At 39.1% G+C, this 15,511-nt stretch overlaps 1 protein-coding gene across 2 annotated transcripts; it reads right to left on the reverse strand.

Annotated features, from left to right (window-relative positions):
• Window positions 1–1,331: 1,331 nt before the first annotated feature.
• Window positions 1,332–15,497, reverse strand: gnpat (glyceronephosphate O-acyltransferase). Of its 2 annotated transcripts, none has more exons than XM_085132487.1 (17): window positions 15,327–15,497; window positions 13,432–13,623; window positions 12,467–12,643; window positions 12,260–12,389; window positions 11,958–12,085; window positions 11,779–11,854; window positions 11,438–11,589; window positions 10,912–11,042; window positions 10,228–10,466; window positions 9,640–9,738; window positions 9,066–9,239; window positions 8,159–8,238; window positions 7,916–8,056; window positions 7,382–7,475; window positions 7,180–7,273; window positions 4,002–4,066; window positions 1,332–3,910 (listed from the first exon to the last, which is right to left on the reverse strand). In XM_085132487.1, exons 1-17 carry the CDS (start codon window positions 15,348–15,350, stop codon window positions 3,867–3,869), a joined length of 2,040 nt encoding a protein of 679 aa, XP_084988613.1. In that variant the 5' UTR covers window positions 15,351–15,497; the 3' UTR covers window positions 1,332–3,866. The 2 variants fall into 2 exon arrangements, with proteins under 2 accessions (XP_084988613.1, XP_084988612.1); XM_085132486.1 differs by having other exon boundaries at window positions 9,066–9,242; window positions 15,327–15,496.
• Between the last annotated feature and the right edge of the window lie 14 nt (window positions 15,498–15,511).

The following is a 15,511-nucleotide window of genomic DNA, read 5'->3' on the forward strand; positions in this document are numbered from 1 at the left end:
CACTGGGGATGGCAAGCTACATTGTAGCCACAGCTGCTCTGCCTGGGGCGCACTGACAGAGGCGAGGCTGCCGGACACTGGCGCCACCAGGCCCTCTGACCACCACCAGTAGGCAAATATGGGGTTAGTATCTTGCCCAAGGATATTTAGCATGCAGCCAGGAGGCAGCCTGGGATCAAACCACCGACCTTCTGATTAGTGGCTAACCTGCTCTGCCACCTGAGCTACAGCCACCCTGGGCAAGTGTCCTGGGCAAGACGCTTCACCCGTTGCCTACTGGTGGTGGTCAGAGGGCCCGGTGGCGCCAGTGTCCGGCAGCCTCGCCTCTGTCAGTGCGCCCCAGGGCGGCTGTGGCTACAATGTAGCTTGCCAACACCAGTGTGTAAAGCGCTTTGGAGTCCTTAGGGACTAAGTAAAGTGCTATACAAATACAGGCCATTTACCATATATATGCAATAGCGATCTCAGCAAAACACAAAAAACCCAACAATTACAAGAACTTCAGTGACGTGAACAAGAGACAGTTTGCTCTAAAGAGCAGAAGGCAGGACTTTAGGGATTGGGCATAGTAGCAGACACTGTCGAGTTAATTTGATATTAGACTGTCAGTAAACATGCATGCAGCTTCTGTTTGATCTCAGGGGGTCGAGGTTATAATAATGGAAAGGTCAGCAGTTTGATCCCTGGCTTCTCCGGTCTATATGTCAAAGCATCCCTTGACAAAATTACTGAAGCCCAAATTGTCCAAATGTATCCATTGGAGTGGTTATGTGATAGGTAGAAACTGTTTAGAGGTCTAAAATACGTGTGCAAACGTAGCTTAAAACTGAATATTGGTACATTTTGATTTTAAAAGTCAACAACCAATGAGAGCGATGTGAACTGGTAGCCAAAGTCATGCATCCTGAGATTTGCACAGGGATAGTTGTAGACCGAAAGAAAGAAGCCGAACATTTTGAGATTAAAGTTTATGGAAGTACATCAGCAATGATAACATATGCTCACTTGATCTTTTAATCAGGTATGATCAAAGAGTTTCTCTCAATATCTGAGCCACAAGAGAACCGACTATCACACCAAACACTGGATGTTGGAGGATGATGACGGAGTGAATGTTAATCAATTGGATATTCTTCATCCCGCAACCCAGTTTATCGACAGAAGAGACAATTTCAGAGAAGAGAACTGTATTTCAAAAGGTTTTATTAACATACTTTTTCCATTTAACCAGCCTGTACATTTAGTACTAAAAGGCCCTTGTACACTGACCTACCACATTATTAGGTACAGTCTAATGGAATTCAATACTGTTTAAGTGAATGTTATGGTCCAAATTTTTAGGAATACCTAAAAGTAATGCAGCCCAGCAAACAACTATACAACACAAACATTAAGAAACATTAAGAAAAGCTTAAATTTTTTTTTTTTTTTTTTTTTTTTTTTTTTTAAAGGACCAGTTTCATAAAGCTGATATATTCAAATGAATTGGATCTCATAAATGTATCTAATAATGTGGCTATAAAATGTAAATGCACAGAAAGAAATCTGATCTTTAGACATTATGTGACAGCTGTTATTGAGATGAGAAAGTAAAACAATTCAAACACAGAACACATAAACTTGAACTTTTGTCGGCGTAATGAAATGAAACTTCTCTTTAGGTTGAAGTTCACTTTAAGTTTTACAAGCTCAACATCTGACCAACGGATAAACAAATAAAGCTGAATAAACACTTTAGTGCAGAAAAGTTTGAAGATGTTGCGATTTTTCTTTTTTGCCAAACCACAGAAATCTGACAGACACTATATGGACAAAAGTATTGGGCCACACGTCTTAATCTTTGAAGTAAGGCGTTTTGCCACAGGTATTTAAAATCAACCATCCAGTTATTCAGTCTGCCCATACAAGCATTTGAAAAAGAATGAGTGTGGTACTTTAATGGGATGCCACAGATATAACAAGTGTGTTTGTGAAATTTCTTTCCTCCTACATATTCCACAATCAGCTGTAAGTGGTTTTATGTCACACCACATACCCTAATACAGCAATGTGGGTTCTCCAAATGCTGAGGCACAGTAATAGTCACCATCACTCTGCTGACTGAGATCCAAACCTCCTCTGGCATTAACAGCAGCACAATCATGTGCACCAGGAGCTTTTTGGTATAGGTAGGTGTAATGTGTAAGTAGCCCACTACTTCTGCTATTACAGTGCATTTTTGAGAGTCCTCATTTAAGTCTTCCTTTACGTACAACTTTTCTATGCATCATAGAAAGCCGTTTGCATATCAAAGCTTTGTTACTTTGGCTGTCAATGTTACACAATCCCACCCCCACATTTACTTTTAGGCCCACAGTTATTCTACTACAGCACCAATCTATATTTTTTGACATTTGTCAAGTTCTTTACTGCCTTTTTTTTTACTTATACTCAAACCTAAATAGGGTACTACTTTTTGTTTTCCATTAAATTTTGCAGGAATCTTTGACATTAGGCACAAAAACAGGATCACTGAAAGCTGTGCTTCATTTGTTAAATTGCAGCTCAAATGTAACATAGATGGCAATTTCCATAAAATTTGGTTTGGCTTTGCTCTTAGTTTAACTCAATCTGTACCATTTTTCTTTGCCTCCAACGCATTTTCCAGCAAGAACTCAAATCTGCTGCTGTTGAATTGATGGGATTTCTAAGGTAACAGGAGTGCACAGACAGAAGTCAACAAAATAAATGATCTAGTTTTACCTCGAAAACTTGAATTAGAAAAACTAAATAAAAAACACTCACTGAAAAATGTTACCATGCTAATTGTGTGTAATCCTGAGTCTTGAATAAACCACTGAAAATATTCTGAAAATTCCTTCTATGAATTTTCTTACTTCCCTTGTAAGGAACAAACCCCATGTGTATCACTTCTTTAAATATAAATAAAGGCTGAACATTATTCTCCTTTTAGATACTATAACTAAAACTCAGTGATACTATGATGCAACTTCAGTAACTAGTCGAGACTCAAGAATTTATTTCCCACAAACCTGTGGCTTTGGTACAGCTGGTAGTGCTTGAGTATAACTTCAATTGTATATGGAGTTTGGCAACTTGATGACCCTGGCATTGGACTTGTAGCAGTGTCTCCACTGTGTAAACAAAGACATATGTACTTCTTGTCCAAGTAGTTTGGAGAGTTGGCAAAAAGGCCTGAGGACAGGTGGGTAGACGGGTAGTATGTGGTACTAAAATATTTACCCAAAGTTCAAATACATAATCACCAAATTCAAGAAAACAAAGAAACCAGCACCACAACATACAACTGGGATAGAGGCCCACACCACACCGCATGAATACATTAGTTAAAGTGCTCAAAAGGATAAGAGTGACTAACAGCTAACAAACATAAAGCTTGAATGAAAAAGCAAAGTGAGGAAAACAAAACCCACATTCAGAGTTAGAAACACATTTCAAATGCATTAACAGAGAATGGCCTCTACGCTGAGTGAAGATGGCACATTCAGAAGCTTTCACAAGGCCGCTCATAAGCAAAAGATCCGTTATTCAGAATGAGCCAAAGAAGCTCAGCAGTGAACCTTCAAAGGCTTCACTCATCATGTGGTTTTATGTAGATTCATAAAAAGAAAGAGAATCTGAGAAGGAAAAGAAGCATTTTGGAAAAAAAGCAAGGAGAGAAGAAATTAAAGAAAAACTCTAAACGCAGGGTTGAGCTGTCTCCAGATGGCAACTCTTATGTTCCATCTCTCACAGAACGCAGTAAGTAGGCCAGGACAACTCGTAACAAACCATGTGGAGCAGAGGGACATCGGCGCATTGCCCTGACCGTCCGCAGTGCCCTTCGGCTAATAGGGGTCGCTGAATTAGAGGTGAGCTACAACAGATTTCTGAGTGGGGAGTTTTCCTCCTTTAGGGACAGAAAATATGTGCATTTTAAAGCAAACCCAACAAATATGCAGTCTGGTTATTTAGACACGAACTTACAGCTTATTTCTTACCAAGAGTGTCTTCCAAGGAGTTTAACATCACCTTGTTGAGTTTTAAAGTCCCCTGTTCCTCGCCTCTGAAGGAAAAACATTGAAGCAATAGTTGTTACTTTAAAGACAATCAAAATGTAGTTCTAGTGGCACTTTATAGCGTTCACTGGATAGTCCAATATTAAAGGGATGCCTCCCACATTTCTTAAAAATCAGTGTTGCAGAGGCATTGTGAGCTGGAAGTAGAAATTACAGGAATGATATCAACACTAAAGCAAATAAAATCCAAACCATCTGCCAGACTAGATAACAGAGATAAGAGAGGTAATATATTTTTGGATGAAATTAAGGCTACGTTCACACTGCAGGTCTTAATGCTCAATTCCGATATTTTGATCAAATCCGAATTTTTTGTCTGCTTGTTCACACTACAAATAAAATGCGACAGCAAACGCGCTCTAGTGTGAATGCTCAAAGCGGCCCGCATGCGCAAAAGAAGATGTCACACACAACGCACTCTGTTTAGACCCAGAGCAAACAGTGTTGTTTGACTAATGGCCCTTAATATAAAGACTTCGGGCTTTACGTTTCCCAATTTTTGCTTTAAGTTATTTACATAATAATGTAAATAACGTAATAATTATCCTTATTGCTGTTTTAGAGAAGAGCGGTGCTTCAAAGGATAGTTGCAGATTTCTGTCAGAATCTGCAGATTATACAGTAGCCTACAAATAAAATCACATTGTCTTCTCAACAGTTTCACTGACATCTACACTGGATGGCCAGGAAGCGTTCGCAATGTCTTCTCGGGCGCTGATAATTGGCGTCTGTCTTGTGTCAGTGACGCAAAAGATGGATTTAATGCGACATGACCATTCAAACAGCAGTCACTTTCTAAAACATCGGATATGTATCGGATTCAGTACCACATACGAAAGTGCGCTTTGATGCGCTTTCGCCTGCAGTATGAACGTAGCCAAAAAGAGTAAAACTAAACCTGGAAAAAAAATAAATAAATTCTTGCCAAAAAATTATGACAGTTCTAACTGAATTTGGGAAAATTTCTGGATACAAAATCAACTTAACAAAAAGCATATTGTTTCCTATTAGTTCTTTAGAAAAATTAGATAGCGCTACATTGATCTCGTTTCCTTTTACAATCTCAAATACTTTCAAATATCTTGGAATAACTGTAACCCGTGAATTCTCTGGCCTTTTCAAACATAATTTTATTAATTTATACCATCAAACTGAACAGAACTTGGAAAGACTGTCTAAACTGCCCATCTCGCTTGCTGGCCGAATAAATATCATTAGGATGAGCACTTTACCCAAATTTTTATTTTTGTTTCAATGTATCCCAATATTGATCACAAAAACTTTTTTTAAGAAAATAAACTGAGAAATTAACTGGTCTATCTAAAACAAGAAGACACCCAGAATAAAAAAGATATTTCTCCAAAGAACCAAGATTACAGGAGGAATGGGGTTGCCTTGTTTTCAGTTTTATTATTGGGCCTGTAATATACGTTGTATGTCATTCTGGGGCGGGGAACATAGACCTGATTGGGAACGGATGGAAAGTATGACTTTTTTCTCTAATACTCTTAAATCTTTGGTTCATTCAAACTCAGATCTGGGTAAGCATAAATGTAAAAATCTGGTAGTGTCTGACTCACTAAAAATTTGGTCTCAAACTAGAAAGCATTTTCATTGGGGTCAATGTTCAATCTTTACACCATTAATTCATAATCAAGCATACACATTGCTCTCAGAATCAACATTCCAGCAATGGACTTCCAAAGGGATACACACAATCAAGGATCTGTTTATTGATAATCTTTTTCCTTCGTTTCAACAACTTCAGCAAAAATTTTCCATAGAAAACAGAGATTTTTTCAAGTATTTACAAATACGTCATTTTATTAAAGAAACGTTTCCATCCTTTCCCAATGAACCACAAAAGCTAGTTTCAGATGATCTGTTCCTAATGAACCCGCTAAAGAAAGGAGCTATTTCTAGGATCTACAACCAACTTTTGCAAATAGACAGTACAACTATATTGGACCACTTGAGAAATGCTTGGAGTGAAGAACTGGCTACTAACATCACTGAAGATCAATGGACTAAGGCACAAGAACTGGTTCACTCCACTTCTGTCTGCTGCAGGCATGGACTACTACAATTTAAGGTCCTGCATAGGCTCCATCTGTCTAAATTGAAGGTTTCAAGGATGTTTCCAGGGGCTGACTCAAGATGTGATCGATGTGGCCAGAATTCTAACTCATTGTCACATATGTTTTGGACATGTCCTAATATCGCTACTTACTGGTCTAAAATATTTAAAACTTTGTCTGATATTTTTAAAAAACAGCTCCCCCCAGACCCAGTAATGGCACTATTTGATGTAGCTACAGTTAAACACTTAAATAATAAACAAATTCGTGCTCTGAGTTTTATAACATTGCTTGCAAGACGCCTTATACTTCTAAATTGGAAAAATAAAGCCCCCCCCCAACTCATTCTGCTTTGTTAAGAGACACAATGTATCATTTACAGTTGGAGAAAATTAAATTTTCATTGAGAGATAATGTTAAACAGTTTTACCTAATTTGGCAACCCTTTATAGATTACTTTAATAAGTAAAACTGGGATGGATGGCCTCCTCCCATATCTGCTCCAAGATTATACACATTGGTCTGGGCAGGTGTATTGCTTTTTTTTTTTTTTTTTTTTTGGGGGGGGGGGGGGGGGGGGGTTGTTTTGTTTTTTTCCTCTCCCCCTCCTTTGTGTATACTTATCTAGGTATATAAATGTGTATGTATAGACATAGATATATGATTGTTTATATAATGGTAATTATATTTTATGTAAAAAGGAGGGGGAGAGGAAGGAAGGGAAGGGGAAAAAAAACAGAAAAAAAAAAACTATGTCACTGTAAATGAGATACTTTGCTGCCTGATTTGAATAAGAAAAAAAATTAAATAAATAAATAAATAAATAGCTTTGTGGTTTCCACTTTATTCTGACCATAAATGTTTTTGTTTTCTTGCTGTGTTTTAATTGACTTTTGATCACATTATACAAATGAACTCAATATTTCCCACAACAAAAAAAAAATAGCATAGGTGTAAGGGTGGGAGAGCCAGACAGCCGATCAAACCGACATGGGACACGCAGGTGAGTAAAACCAACATACCCTTTGATTTTCTGCACAGCTCCAAGTCTTATCAAAGCTGCCAGAGCATTCTTCTGGAGGTCCGATGACAACACTTCAATATACCTTAATCTACCTGGAAATACACATGAGAACCTAACATGTAATCATTGGCATAGAGTACTGAATGTTTGAGAAAAAAAAAAAATCACAAGTAGAAATAAGAAACATTTTGGGAGAGAACCTGTGAGAAGATGTTTGATGATGAACTTCCGGACAGCAGGAATAAACTGTTTTTCTGTCAGATCGCCTTCTTCACACAGGAACCGACACACCACCTGCCACCACAAACGCAAACAAGAAACTCTTAGGACTGATGAGCCAACAGCACCCTCTAGAGGACATCTGCACATATCTAAAGTTTCAAAATATAACAAAATAGCTCTAAGATACAAACAGATCTAATTATAAATATCTCAGTGTATTACACAATTTAAATTTATATGGTTGAGATTGAGGTGTCCCTCTTATCATACCGTACGTTGTTATTTATATACGAGAAAATTCTAAATTTAAAAAAAAAAAAAAAATCTCTCCTTTCAAATGGGATAAGTCATGTTTTTTAATCATTTGAACCAAACTGCTTTTCTTTGATCTATTTCCATGCACTTGACATCATAATACAGGACTGACTCTTCCAACCTGTTACATGCAAAAGACGATCCAGCCAACTCGTGTTCAAAACTACATTGTGTCACTGTGTGTGCATCTCCCTCACCTGGTATCCTTGTAAGAATGGATCGAGAACACTGGTGAGGAAGGCCAAAGTCCTGTGCCCTCTCTCGGTGATCAGAACCTCCTGCTGGTTTATTTGCAGAGCTCCGGTCTTCACCAGCAGGTAACAGGCCTCCTCAAAGTCCTGCCAGACAACAGGAGGTGAGAGAAATATGTCACAATGACCATACAATAATTCATTCATAATTAATCTGGCGTACACCAGCACAGAGAAGATGTGTCTCACCTGTACAGTAGCTCCAGGACAGAGAATGAACTCATTAGAAAACATGTTTCTCAGGAAGCTGAAGCCGTTGTAGATCTCCTCTGGAAAACAGACACATAAAGAGGTCACCACAGCATATCATGTACTTCCCTCCCCCATCTTAGCCTTTGTGTGCAAACAGCTCAACCTGAACTGTCTCTCTGACGCACTCCTCCCTAATCCTGTCCATTCTGGTCACTCCCAGTGAAAACATCAACATATTACCCCTGCCACCTTCAACTTGGGCTCCTGTCTCTTTGTTTCATCACAGTAGGTCTCACTAATATTTCATTCTTGTTGCTATCCTCCCATCACAAATCACGCCTGACAGTCATCTCCACCCACTCCTCCATGTCTGTAGTCTCTTCTGCACCATCCACTGCTTTTGACCCCAGTATTTGAACTTGTCCAGCTTCACCGTTACATCTCCATCATTGCAAATGTGCCAGCATAAACAGGCTGAGTTTAACTGACTTTTTAAAGACACTTAGCTGCCAGCTGAGTTTATATTATTATTTTTTCATTGTTAGTTTGACTTTGCAATATGGATTCACAATTAAAAAAAGATTAAATTATCATACCATATAAAAACTTTTGACAGATTAAGAACTTCCACAGAATCTAATGTAGACTTCACATCAGATAAGTTTTTTGTTTTTTGTTTTTTTTTTTACCTTGTGCTCAGTTGGCACAAAATTACTTGGAAAAACAGAAAAGGAATTTTCTGGAGATAAACCAGTCATCAGTTAGCTCCCATTTCCTGTTACACAAAGTAGATTTAATTTGTGGTGTCCTAACTTAACAGTAGTACTACTTGTTTTTCCTGTATTTCTACCTGCACTCATAATGACTGAGCAGGCTGAGAGCAGCACAGTGGTAGCAGTCTTACGTTTCCGGTTGGAGGCAGCAGTGTGGATGGCTGAGGCCAGCAGGGCCGGTCGGATGAAGACGTTTAGTGCCTGATTCCTGTAGGAGACGCAGGAAAGTATGACGACTGCCTGGTTTAGGAGCTCCTCTTCTGGAGTAATGGCACTGCGAGTCTCTCTGGGCACCTGTTGACCTCCTACTTCAAGAGATAATTAACATTCATTTACTTATGTTTTCCTTTTTTGTAAACAGTTGTTAATTGTCTGTGTTTTAAGTGGAGTCAGATTAGAAAAAAAAAAAATCTAGCTGTCCTTTCCTGTGGTTGACTGGCCTCTGTCTTTCTCACCTCTGTCTAAAATACTTTCTAAACAGAGTTAATCTATTTTCCACAGCCAGACAGAGGCAGTCTGTTTTGTTTGCATTTGCAGATTATTTGTACTGGACTCTGAGTAACAGCTAGATTATTTAAATGTAGTCTTTAGCTCATGTTTTTATGATTGGGCTAATATTAGGACGATTAAAAACAAACAAACAAACAAACAAAAAAAAACAAACAATTGACATTGAGAAATAAAAACACACGGGATAAAACAAACCTTGTTCCAATGCTAGCTGGACTCTTCCCTCAGAGATCCTCACCAGACCTCGATGAAGGGAAAGACTGGAGGAAACAACCTCTGAGGGAGGTATGTGGTCTGAAAAAAATGAGAGAATCATAGATGAGGGGAAAAAAGATGGGATGGAAATCCCACGTTGTTGAGCTGCATATCAATATCACATCATCCCTATGCATTGCTCTACCCCTGTTGGTTTATGTTTAAGGTTGCATCTCTCCATCTTGTTTTGTTTTTACAAGGTTCCTAAAAACGGTCTGAATTAGTGCAAGTCTCTTGACTGCACTTCACCTAAAAGGAAATAAAACTAGTACAAATGTTTTCACATCATTTTCCAGTATTTCTTAATGTTAATCGGTTCTTAATCTCCGTTTATCCATGTTTAACTTTTACTTATCTTACCAACATCAGCCTGAGGACTGCATGTATATGTGTCAATGTGCACACAGCCATGAAAGGATTTATGAACTTTATATCAAGATTGTTCGATTTGGCCTCTCGTTAGTCCTCTCACTTTAGTACATAGAGTTTTCATTATTGCTAAAACAGATAACTGGGCTCGTACGGTACCCGGCCAGTGGAGGAAGGCTCCGTAGTGCCAAGAGAGGTCCCTGAGCCACACTGCTTGTTCAGTGAGCTCATCGAGTGCTGTCCCTGGCTTATCCTCTGTCGCCTGTTTCTGCAGCAGGACGAAGGCCAGAAGGACCCAAGGCTTCAGGACCATGTTCTCCTCCTGGGCTCGCACCAGCCTGTAGGCGGAGTCATTCACAAAGCTGAGGATTTCCTCACTGGGTCTCATGGGGATATGTCTGGAATTAAAAAGCTCAAAGTTAGTCAGTACTATATTTTGCATCTGTAACGAGCCTAAACATAAAACTACTTCTTTAGTTAAATAAATACAAAATGTGTACGGCTAACTAAGAGAGAGATGGTTTGAAAATGTGAGCACTGTCCACAGGACACTCATTAAAGTGAGAAGAAAGAGGCCAAATTCTAAACATTATAAACTTCTAGCATGGATATTGATGGATAGAAATACTGTTTTTATAACTATTCAAGTACAGAAGATAATAAAATGTCCAAAATATTTAAAAAAAAATTGAAGTATAAGGAAAAAGACAAGCAAATGACACAGGGCCAAGTTATGGCTTGGATTTGAGCCATTTTCACAAAATACTAAAAGTTAAAATCAGTGGAAAATAGAGCTATTTGAGCTATTTCAGACTACAAATGGAATTTAAATTAAAACAGTACCTTGGTATCAGGTTGAACTGGCTGCGGTTAACTCTGCTTTCAGCTAAACTTCTTACAGACACAGGTTGGCCAAAGTATACGTGGATACTGCCGTAGTCTTCACTGAGGATCTTTCTAGCTTTAAACAGGCCCTACAAAGGAGACGAGAAGAAGAAGAGCACCGAGTGATTTACAATAAGTCTTTAAAGACAAAGAAAGACCCACTTACACTTACTCAACACGCTCAAGTCTCCGTGACCCATTTTCCGATACCAGCTCTGCGTTTTATTATCATACAGTATGTGTTGGCAAGTCTGCAAGTGAAATATGCATTCAGACTGTTCTTTGAAATACAAGTCAGTCAAAAACAAAAAAAGATGTCTTTGATCTCAAGTAATCAGACTAGCTGCTTTACACTTCCAAAATACCAGAATAAATAACTTTCTGCACTCGAGACTGCCAACTACAGCTTTTGATTTCAACAGCTTTGCTATGATTATGAATTAACGATATTATGTTCACAGTAAACAGGTCTCATGTTACTCACTGAAGTAGACTCCTTGGGTTTTGGTACACCCAGCAGCTCCCTGGCATAAAGCGCCTCCTCCAGAGTCCTCTCATAGCTGATACTCACGGGGACCAAGCTAATGTCAAACACTTCTCCTTTAAGAAATGGGTCCATCACTATATTTAACAGACCTGGAGGAGGACACACAGACAAGGATAAGTGCCAAAAGTACATTTACTGCTGAATAAAGTTCTGGTGACACATGCCTAGAAAATCATCTGCAACCATATCACTTTTACATGTTTAAAGAAACAGCTTCAGATCTACATTTTTTACTAATAACCTGGGAGAAATCATCTGTGCTCAAACCTGAGTCTTACCCAACTTTGGAGTCAAAGACTTGGCCGTTCGGCTTCTGGTGCCCTCTAGGAAAAATTCGACTGGTGCATATCCGTTCTAAGGTTAGGAGATAAAGAGGAACATAAATGGTATAGAAATACAGAAACAAAAAAATGTGACTCATTCCAAATCACAAACCCTAATGAAGCCGCCTCCTCACCTTAAGCATAATCTTGACATACTCAGAGAAGACAGCCCAGTACAACTTATCTCCACCAAAAGACCTCCGAATAAAGAAAGCTCCAGACATCCGCAGCATCTCCCCAACGACCTTCATCCCCATGAAGTCTGCAGAGAAATGCAAAGTTCATGTGCAAATACTGGTGGTGTATTATAAACCCATCTTTAAAACATACGGTCAAGCAGAATTAAGACCTCTGTGACACAGCAAGCTCTGACGAGCTGATACATGTGTAGTTAATAATTTGCCAACCCCACACACTTGTTCATTCCTTTGCTTACCCATGCCAGCAGCAATAACAGGTAGAGCCAGGTCGTAGGTGTACAGGATGTACGACATCAACAAGAAGTCCATGTAGCTGCGGTGACTGGGCAGGAGTACTACTGGGTGGTTATGAATGGCCTGCTGGAGCTAACGACAATGAAAGCACAAGTTAAGTGAATCTGTGCGAGTTTGAGTAACTGTCTGAGCTATGATCCTGCACTCACTCTCTGGAGGCCCTCTTCGTTGACACAGATGCTCCTGAACAAGGTTTTAAAGACTTTGGAGAGAGTGAAGGCGAAGAAGCGAACCGTGCTGAGCTGCAAGCGTTGAGCCATCTCCTCCAAGATGGCTGCCGCCTCCCCAGTGACTTCATCTGTGGTCATGCCCTTCTCTTTAGAAACCTCAAATTCAAAATAAATCAATTACAAACAAAGACATGTTAAAACAAATTATGCTTTTAAAAAAAAATGTAAATGTGATTCATTTCTGACAATAAGAATGCAGGATGATTTTTGTCCCTCTCTGTCAATTTTCGTCGTCTATCAACTCGAGAGAAAACTTTGGACTTTGTTTATTTGTAGTAGCTCCAGACTTTGAAGTTTTCACTGTATGAAATAAGGTAATATTTCAAAATAAATTAGAAACCATTTCCTGTTACTGTGTCATAAAACACCACGCTGTCCTTGAATGCTAGTAATGGTGTTAATTTTAAAAAGTGCATGGCACAAACTACATTTCCTCTGATAGCCACTGGAGATTGGCTCAAAAAGCAGATCAATCTTCATGATTTAAGCTTAAAGTTAAAGTCAGGGTTGCCTTGATTAAAAGAATACTGCAGACACAGGTGGCTGTAGTTGCAATTAGGTTAAATGTGTTTTCTGCACTCAACCAAAGGTAATTTGAGTTACTAAACTGGGTCTCTTAGCTGCGTTTGTGGTGTCGGTGTCTCCTGAAGCACTTTTATTATGTGGTTAACTGTGCTGACCTTCATACCTGTCTGTGCTCAACTCTAACGCTGTGTAAAACTTGTTACTTTAGCTCGCTTGCATGCATTTTCTTGTTGCAGAAACCCTTGAAATAAATGTGTTAAAGAATGGAAAGTGCAGGAGACATTTTTCACTGTGAAATGTAATTTTCTGAACTGAAGAGAAAAATACATCCACCAGGTATAACCAGAAAGCCAATTTACCTGAGTGATGACATAACCCAGCTGATCAGACTGCAGCACCATTTGCTTCAGCTCACTGACTTTGCATGGAGTCAATCCTTTGTAAAGAACAGGAGTGTAACATTTGAGAGCGTATCTTAAGTCACTGGAGTTCCTCCTCTCCTCCAGAATATCCTCAAAGTCATCTCTCTTCTTTAGCATAGGATCTCTATGCTATTGAGAAAGGGACAAAACGCACTATTAGAAACATGCTTTACTCACAGTTCTCCCTTGTATAACTTGAGTGACAGTGAAGACAACCACAGAAAAATCCTATAGAGGTGAAAAATTGACAGTTGATATGTTTGCAATGTACAAACAGATGTGGCATGCAATGCACGACATCAGCATTTATTGTAAAAAAAATTGTTGTCCTGTGCTGCAGCATTTTTGACACAAACAAGTGACATTCACATAAGCCCACATTCAAAATTTTTGTTAAGCACAAAAGATTTCTTGAGACCACTGAAGGAGTGTCAATTTTTCTGCTGGAAATCTTATTTTAAAGTTTAAGCTCAAACAATACCTCACATCTAATTTCATATCCATGTTCTCTGTAAGTTAGCAATGAGCAGCACTTAGAAATATCTACTGTGAAATAAAAAGTGCAATACTGCCCTCTAGGGGTGAAGCTGAAATGGACGCCAAAATTCAAAATTATCACACAAACCTGCACTTTTTTGGTTATGACAACTATGACAGCGTGTCATACATGGCCCTCCAAAGTAGCCGAAGTCACCGACAAAAACGCAGAACCTCAGCACACAGAAATATGTATATACTTATAGCGTCAACGCTGCTCGCTTACCAGTATTGTGTGTGTGTGTGTGTGTGTGTGTGTGGTGATTTCTGGAATTGTAATTTTCATTCTCAAAATAGGCCAATTTTACTTTGATGTGCATGAACACATCAGGGCTCTAAGTTACTGGCACAGACTTAAAGCTTGAACAAACACATGCCATAGTTATTTTAGTTCTATGATTTTTGAATATGCAAAAAAATATGGCATTAAACTTTTTTTACTAAAGAGCTTTACTAAGAGCACCACACGCTTCATTAACGCTCACATCCGGTTCAGTATGTTGAAAGCAGCCAATGGTTGAAAGTAACAACGTGCATAAGGTAATATCTGCTATAAAAACAAGTGCTCGAATACAGTAAGCTTTATTAGAGCACTTTAACGTTTTTTTATGTTAAACCAACGCATTAAGTTCACTTGTGATTAAAGGGGCAATACACACAAATCACGAGAGAGTAGCTTATCATTCCCCCCACCACCACAGTGAAACTGAATAGGAAACCAGCAGATACTGGTACCATGAGGAGCAGGATTAGGAAATACTGTCGCAACTGTTGCCTCATAGAAGTTTGACATTGGGCTTGCACTAACCCTTTTGACAGGGTTAGTGCAACTCCAAAGTTAAGTAGTTTTCGCTTAAATCTCCTCGGGAACAAAACATAAGGTCATACATTTTGTCTCCTGTCTGAAAGCTTGAAGGCTTAAACTTCAGGGATATGAGCAAAGAAACTGGCACGATGTAGGAAATCAGTTCGTTACCTAAATTAAAGTGATCCGATCTAGACACACACACACACACTTTCCCAACAACATAACCAACTACATCCAAACACAAAACAGCAACGTTAAATTAAATCACCAGCTTCCGCTAAGAAATCACGCCACGCATTCTTGTAGTTAAATGTATTTTCCCACGTTAACCACAAAATTAGCGCATGTTTAAAGCCTGCGTCGCTGCAGACGTGCACAATTCAGCACGAAACAGTTTGAATGAAATGTCAAATGTCAAATAGTGGTCACCGAGCGAGGGCGGAGAGCTGAGCTAGCTTAGCCCGCTGGCTGAGACCTGCATACCTACCGAATAAACAGCTTCGGAAGCCATGTCACACTTTACAAACACACGAGCGATACATCCAGCGAACTTAATACGTGCACGTTTATTTTTCACGGTATTGTCTCTTCTTATCACACTGTTAGCTGGTAACAACACTTGAAAACTTCACATGGGCGTATTTAACAAGTGGCATTTCCGTGGCAGCATTT

The sequence above is a fragment of the Neolamprologus multifasciatus genome, chromosome 15, assembly GCF_963576455.1.
Source record: "Neolamprologus multifasciatus chromosome 15, fNeoMul1.2, whole genome shotgun sequence".
NCBI lineage: Eukaryota > Metazoa > Chordata > Actinopteri > Cichliformes > Cichlidae > Neolamprologus > Neolamprologus multifasciatus.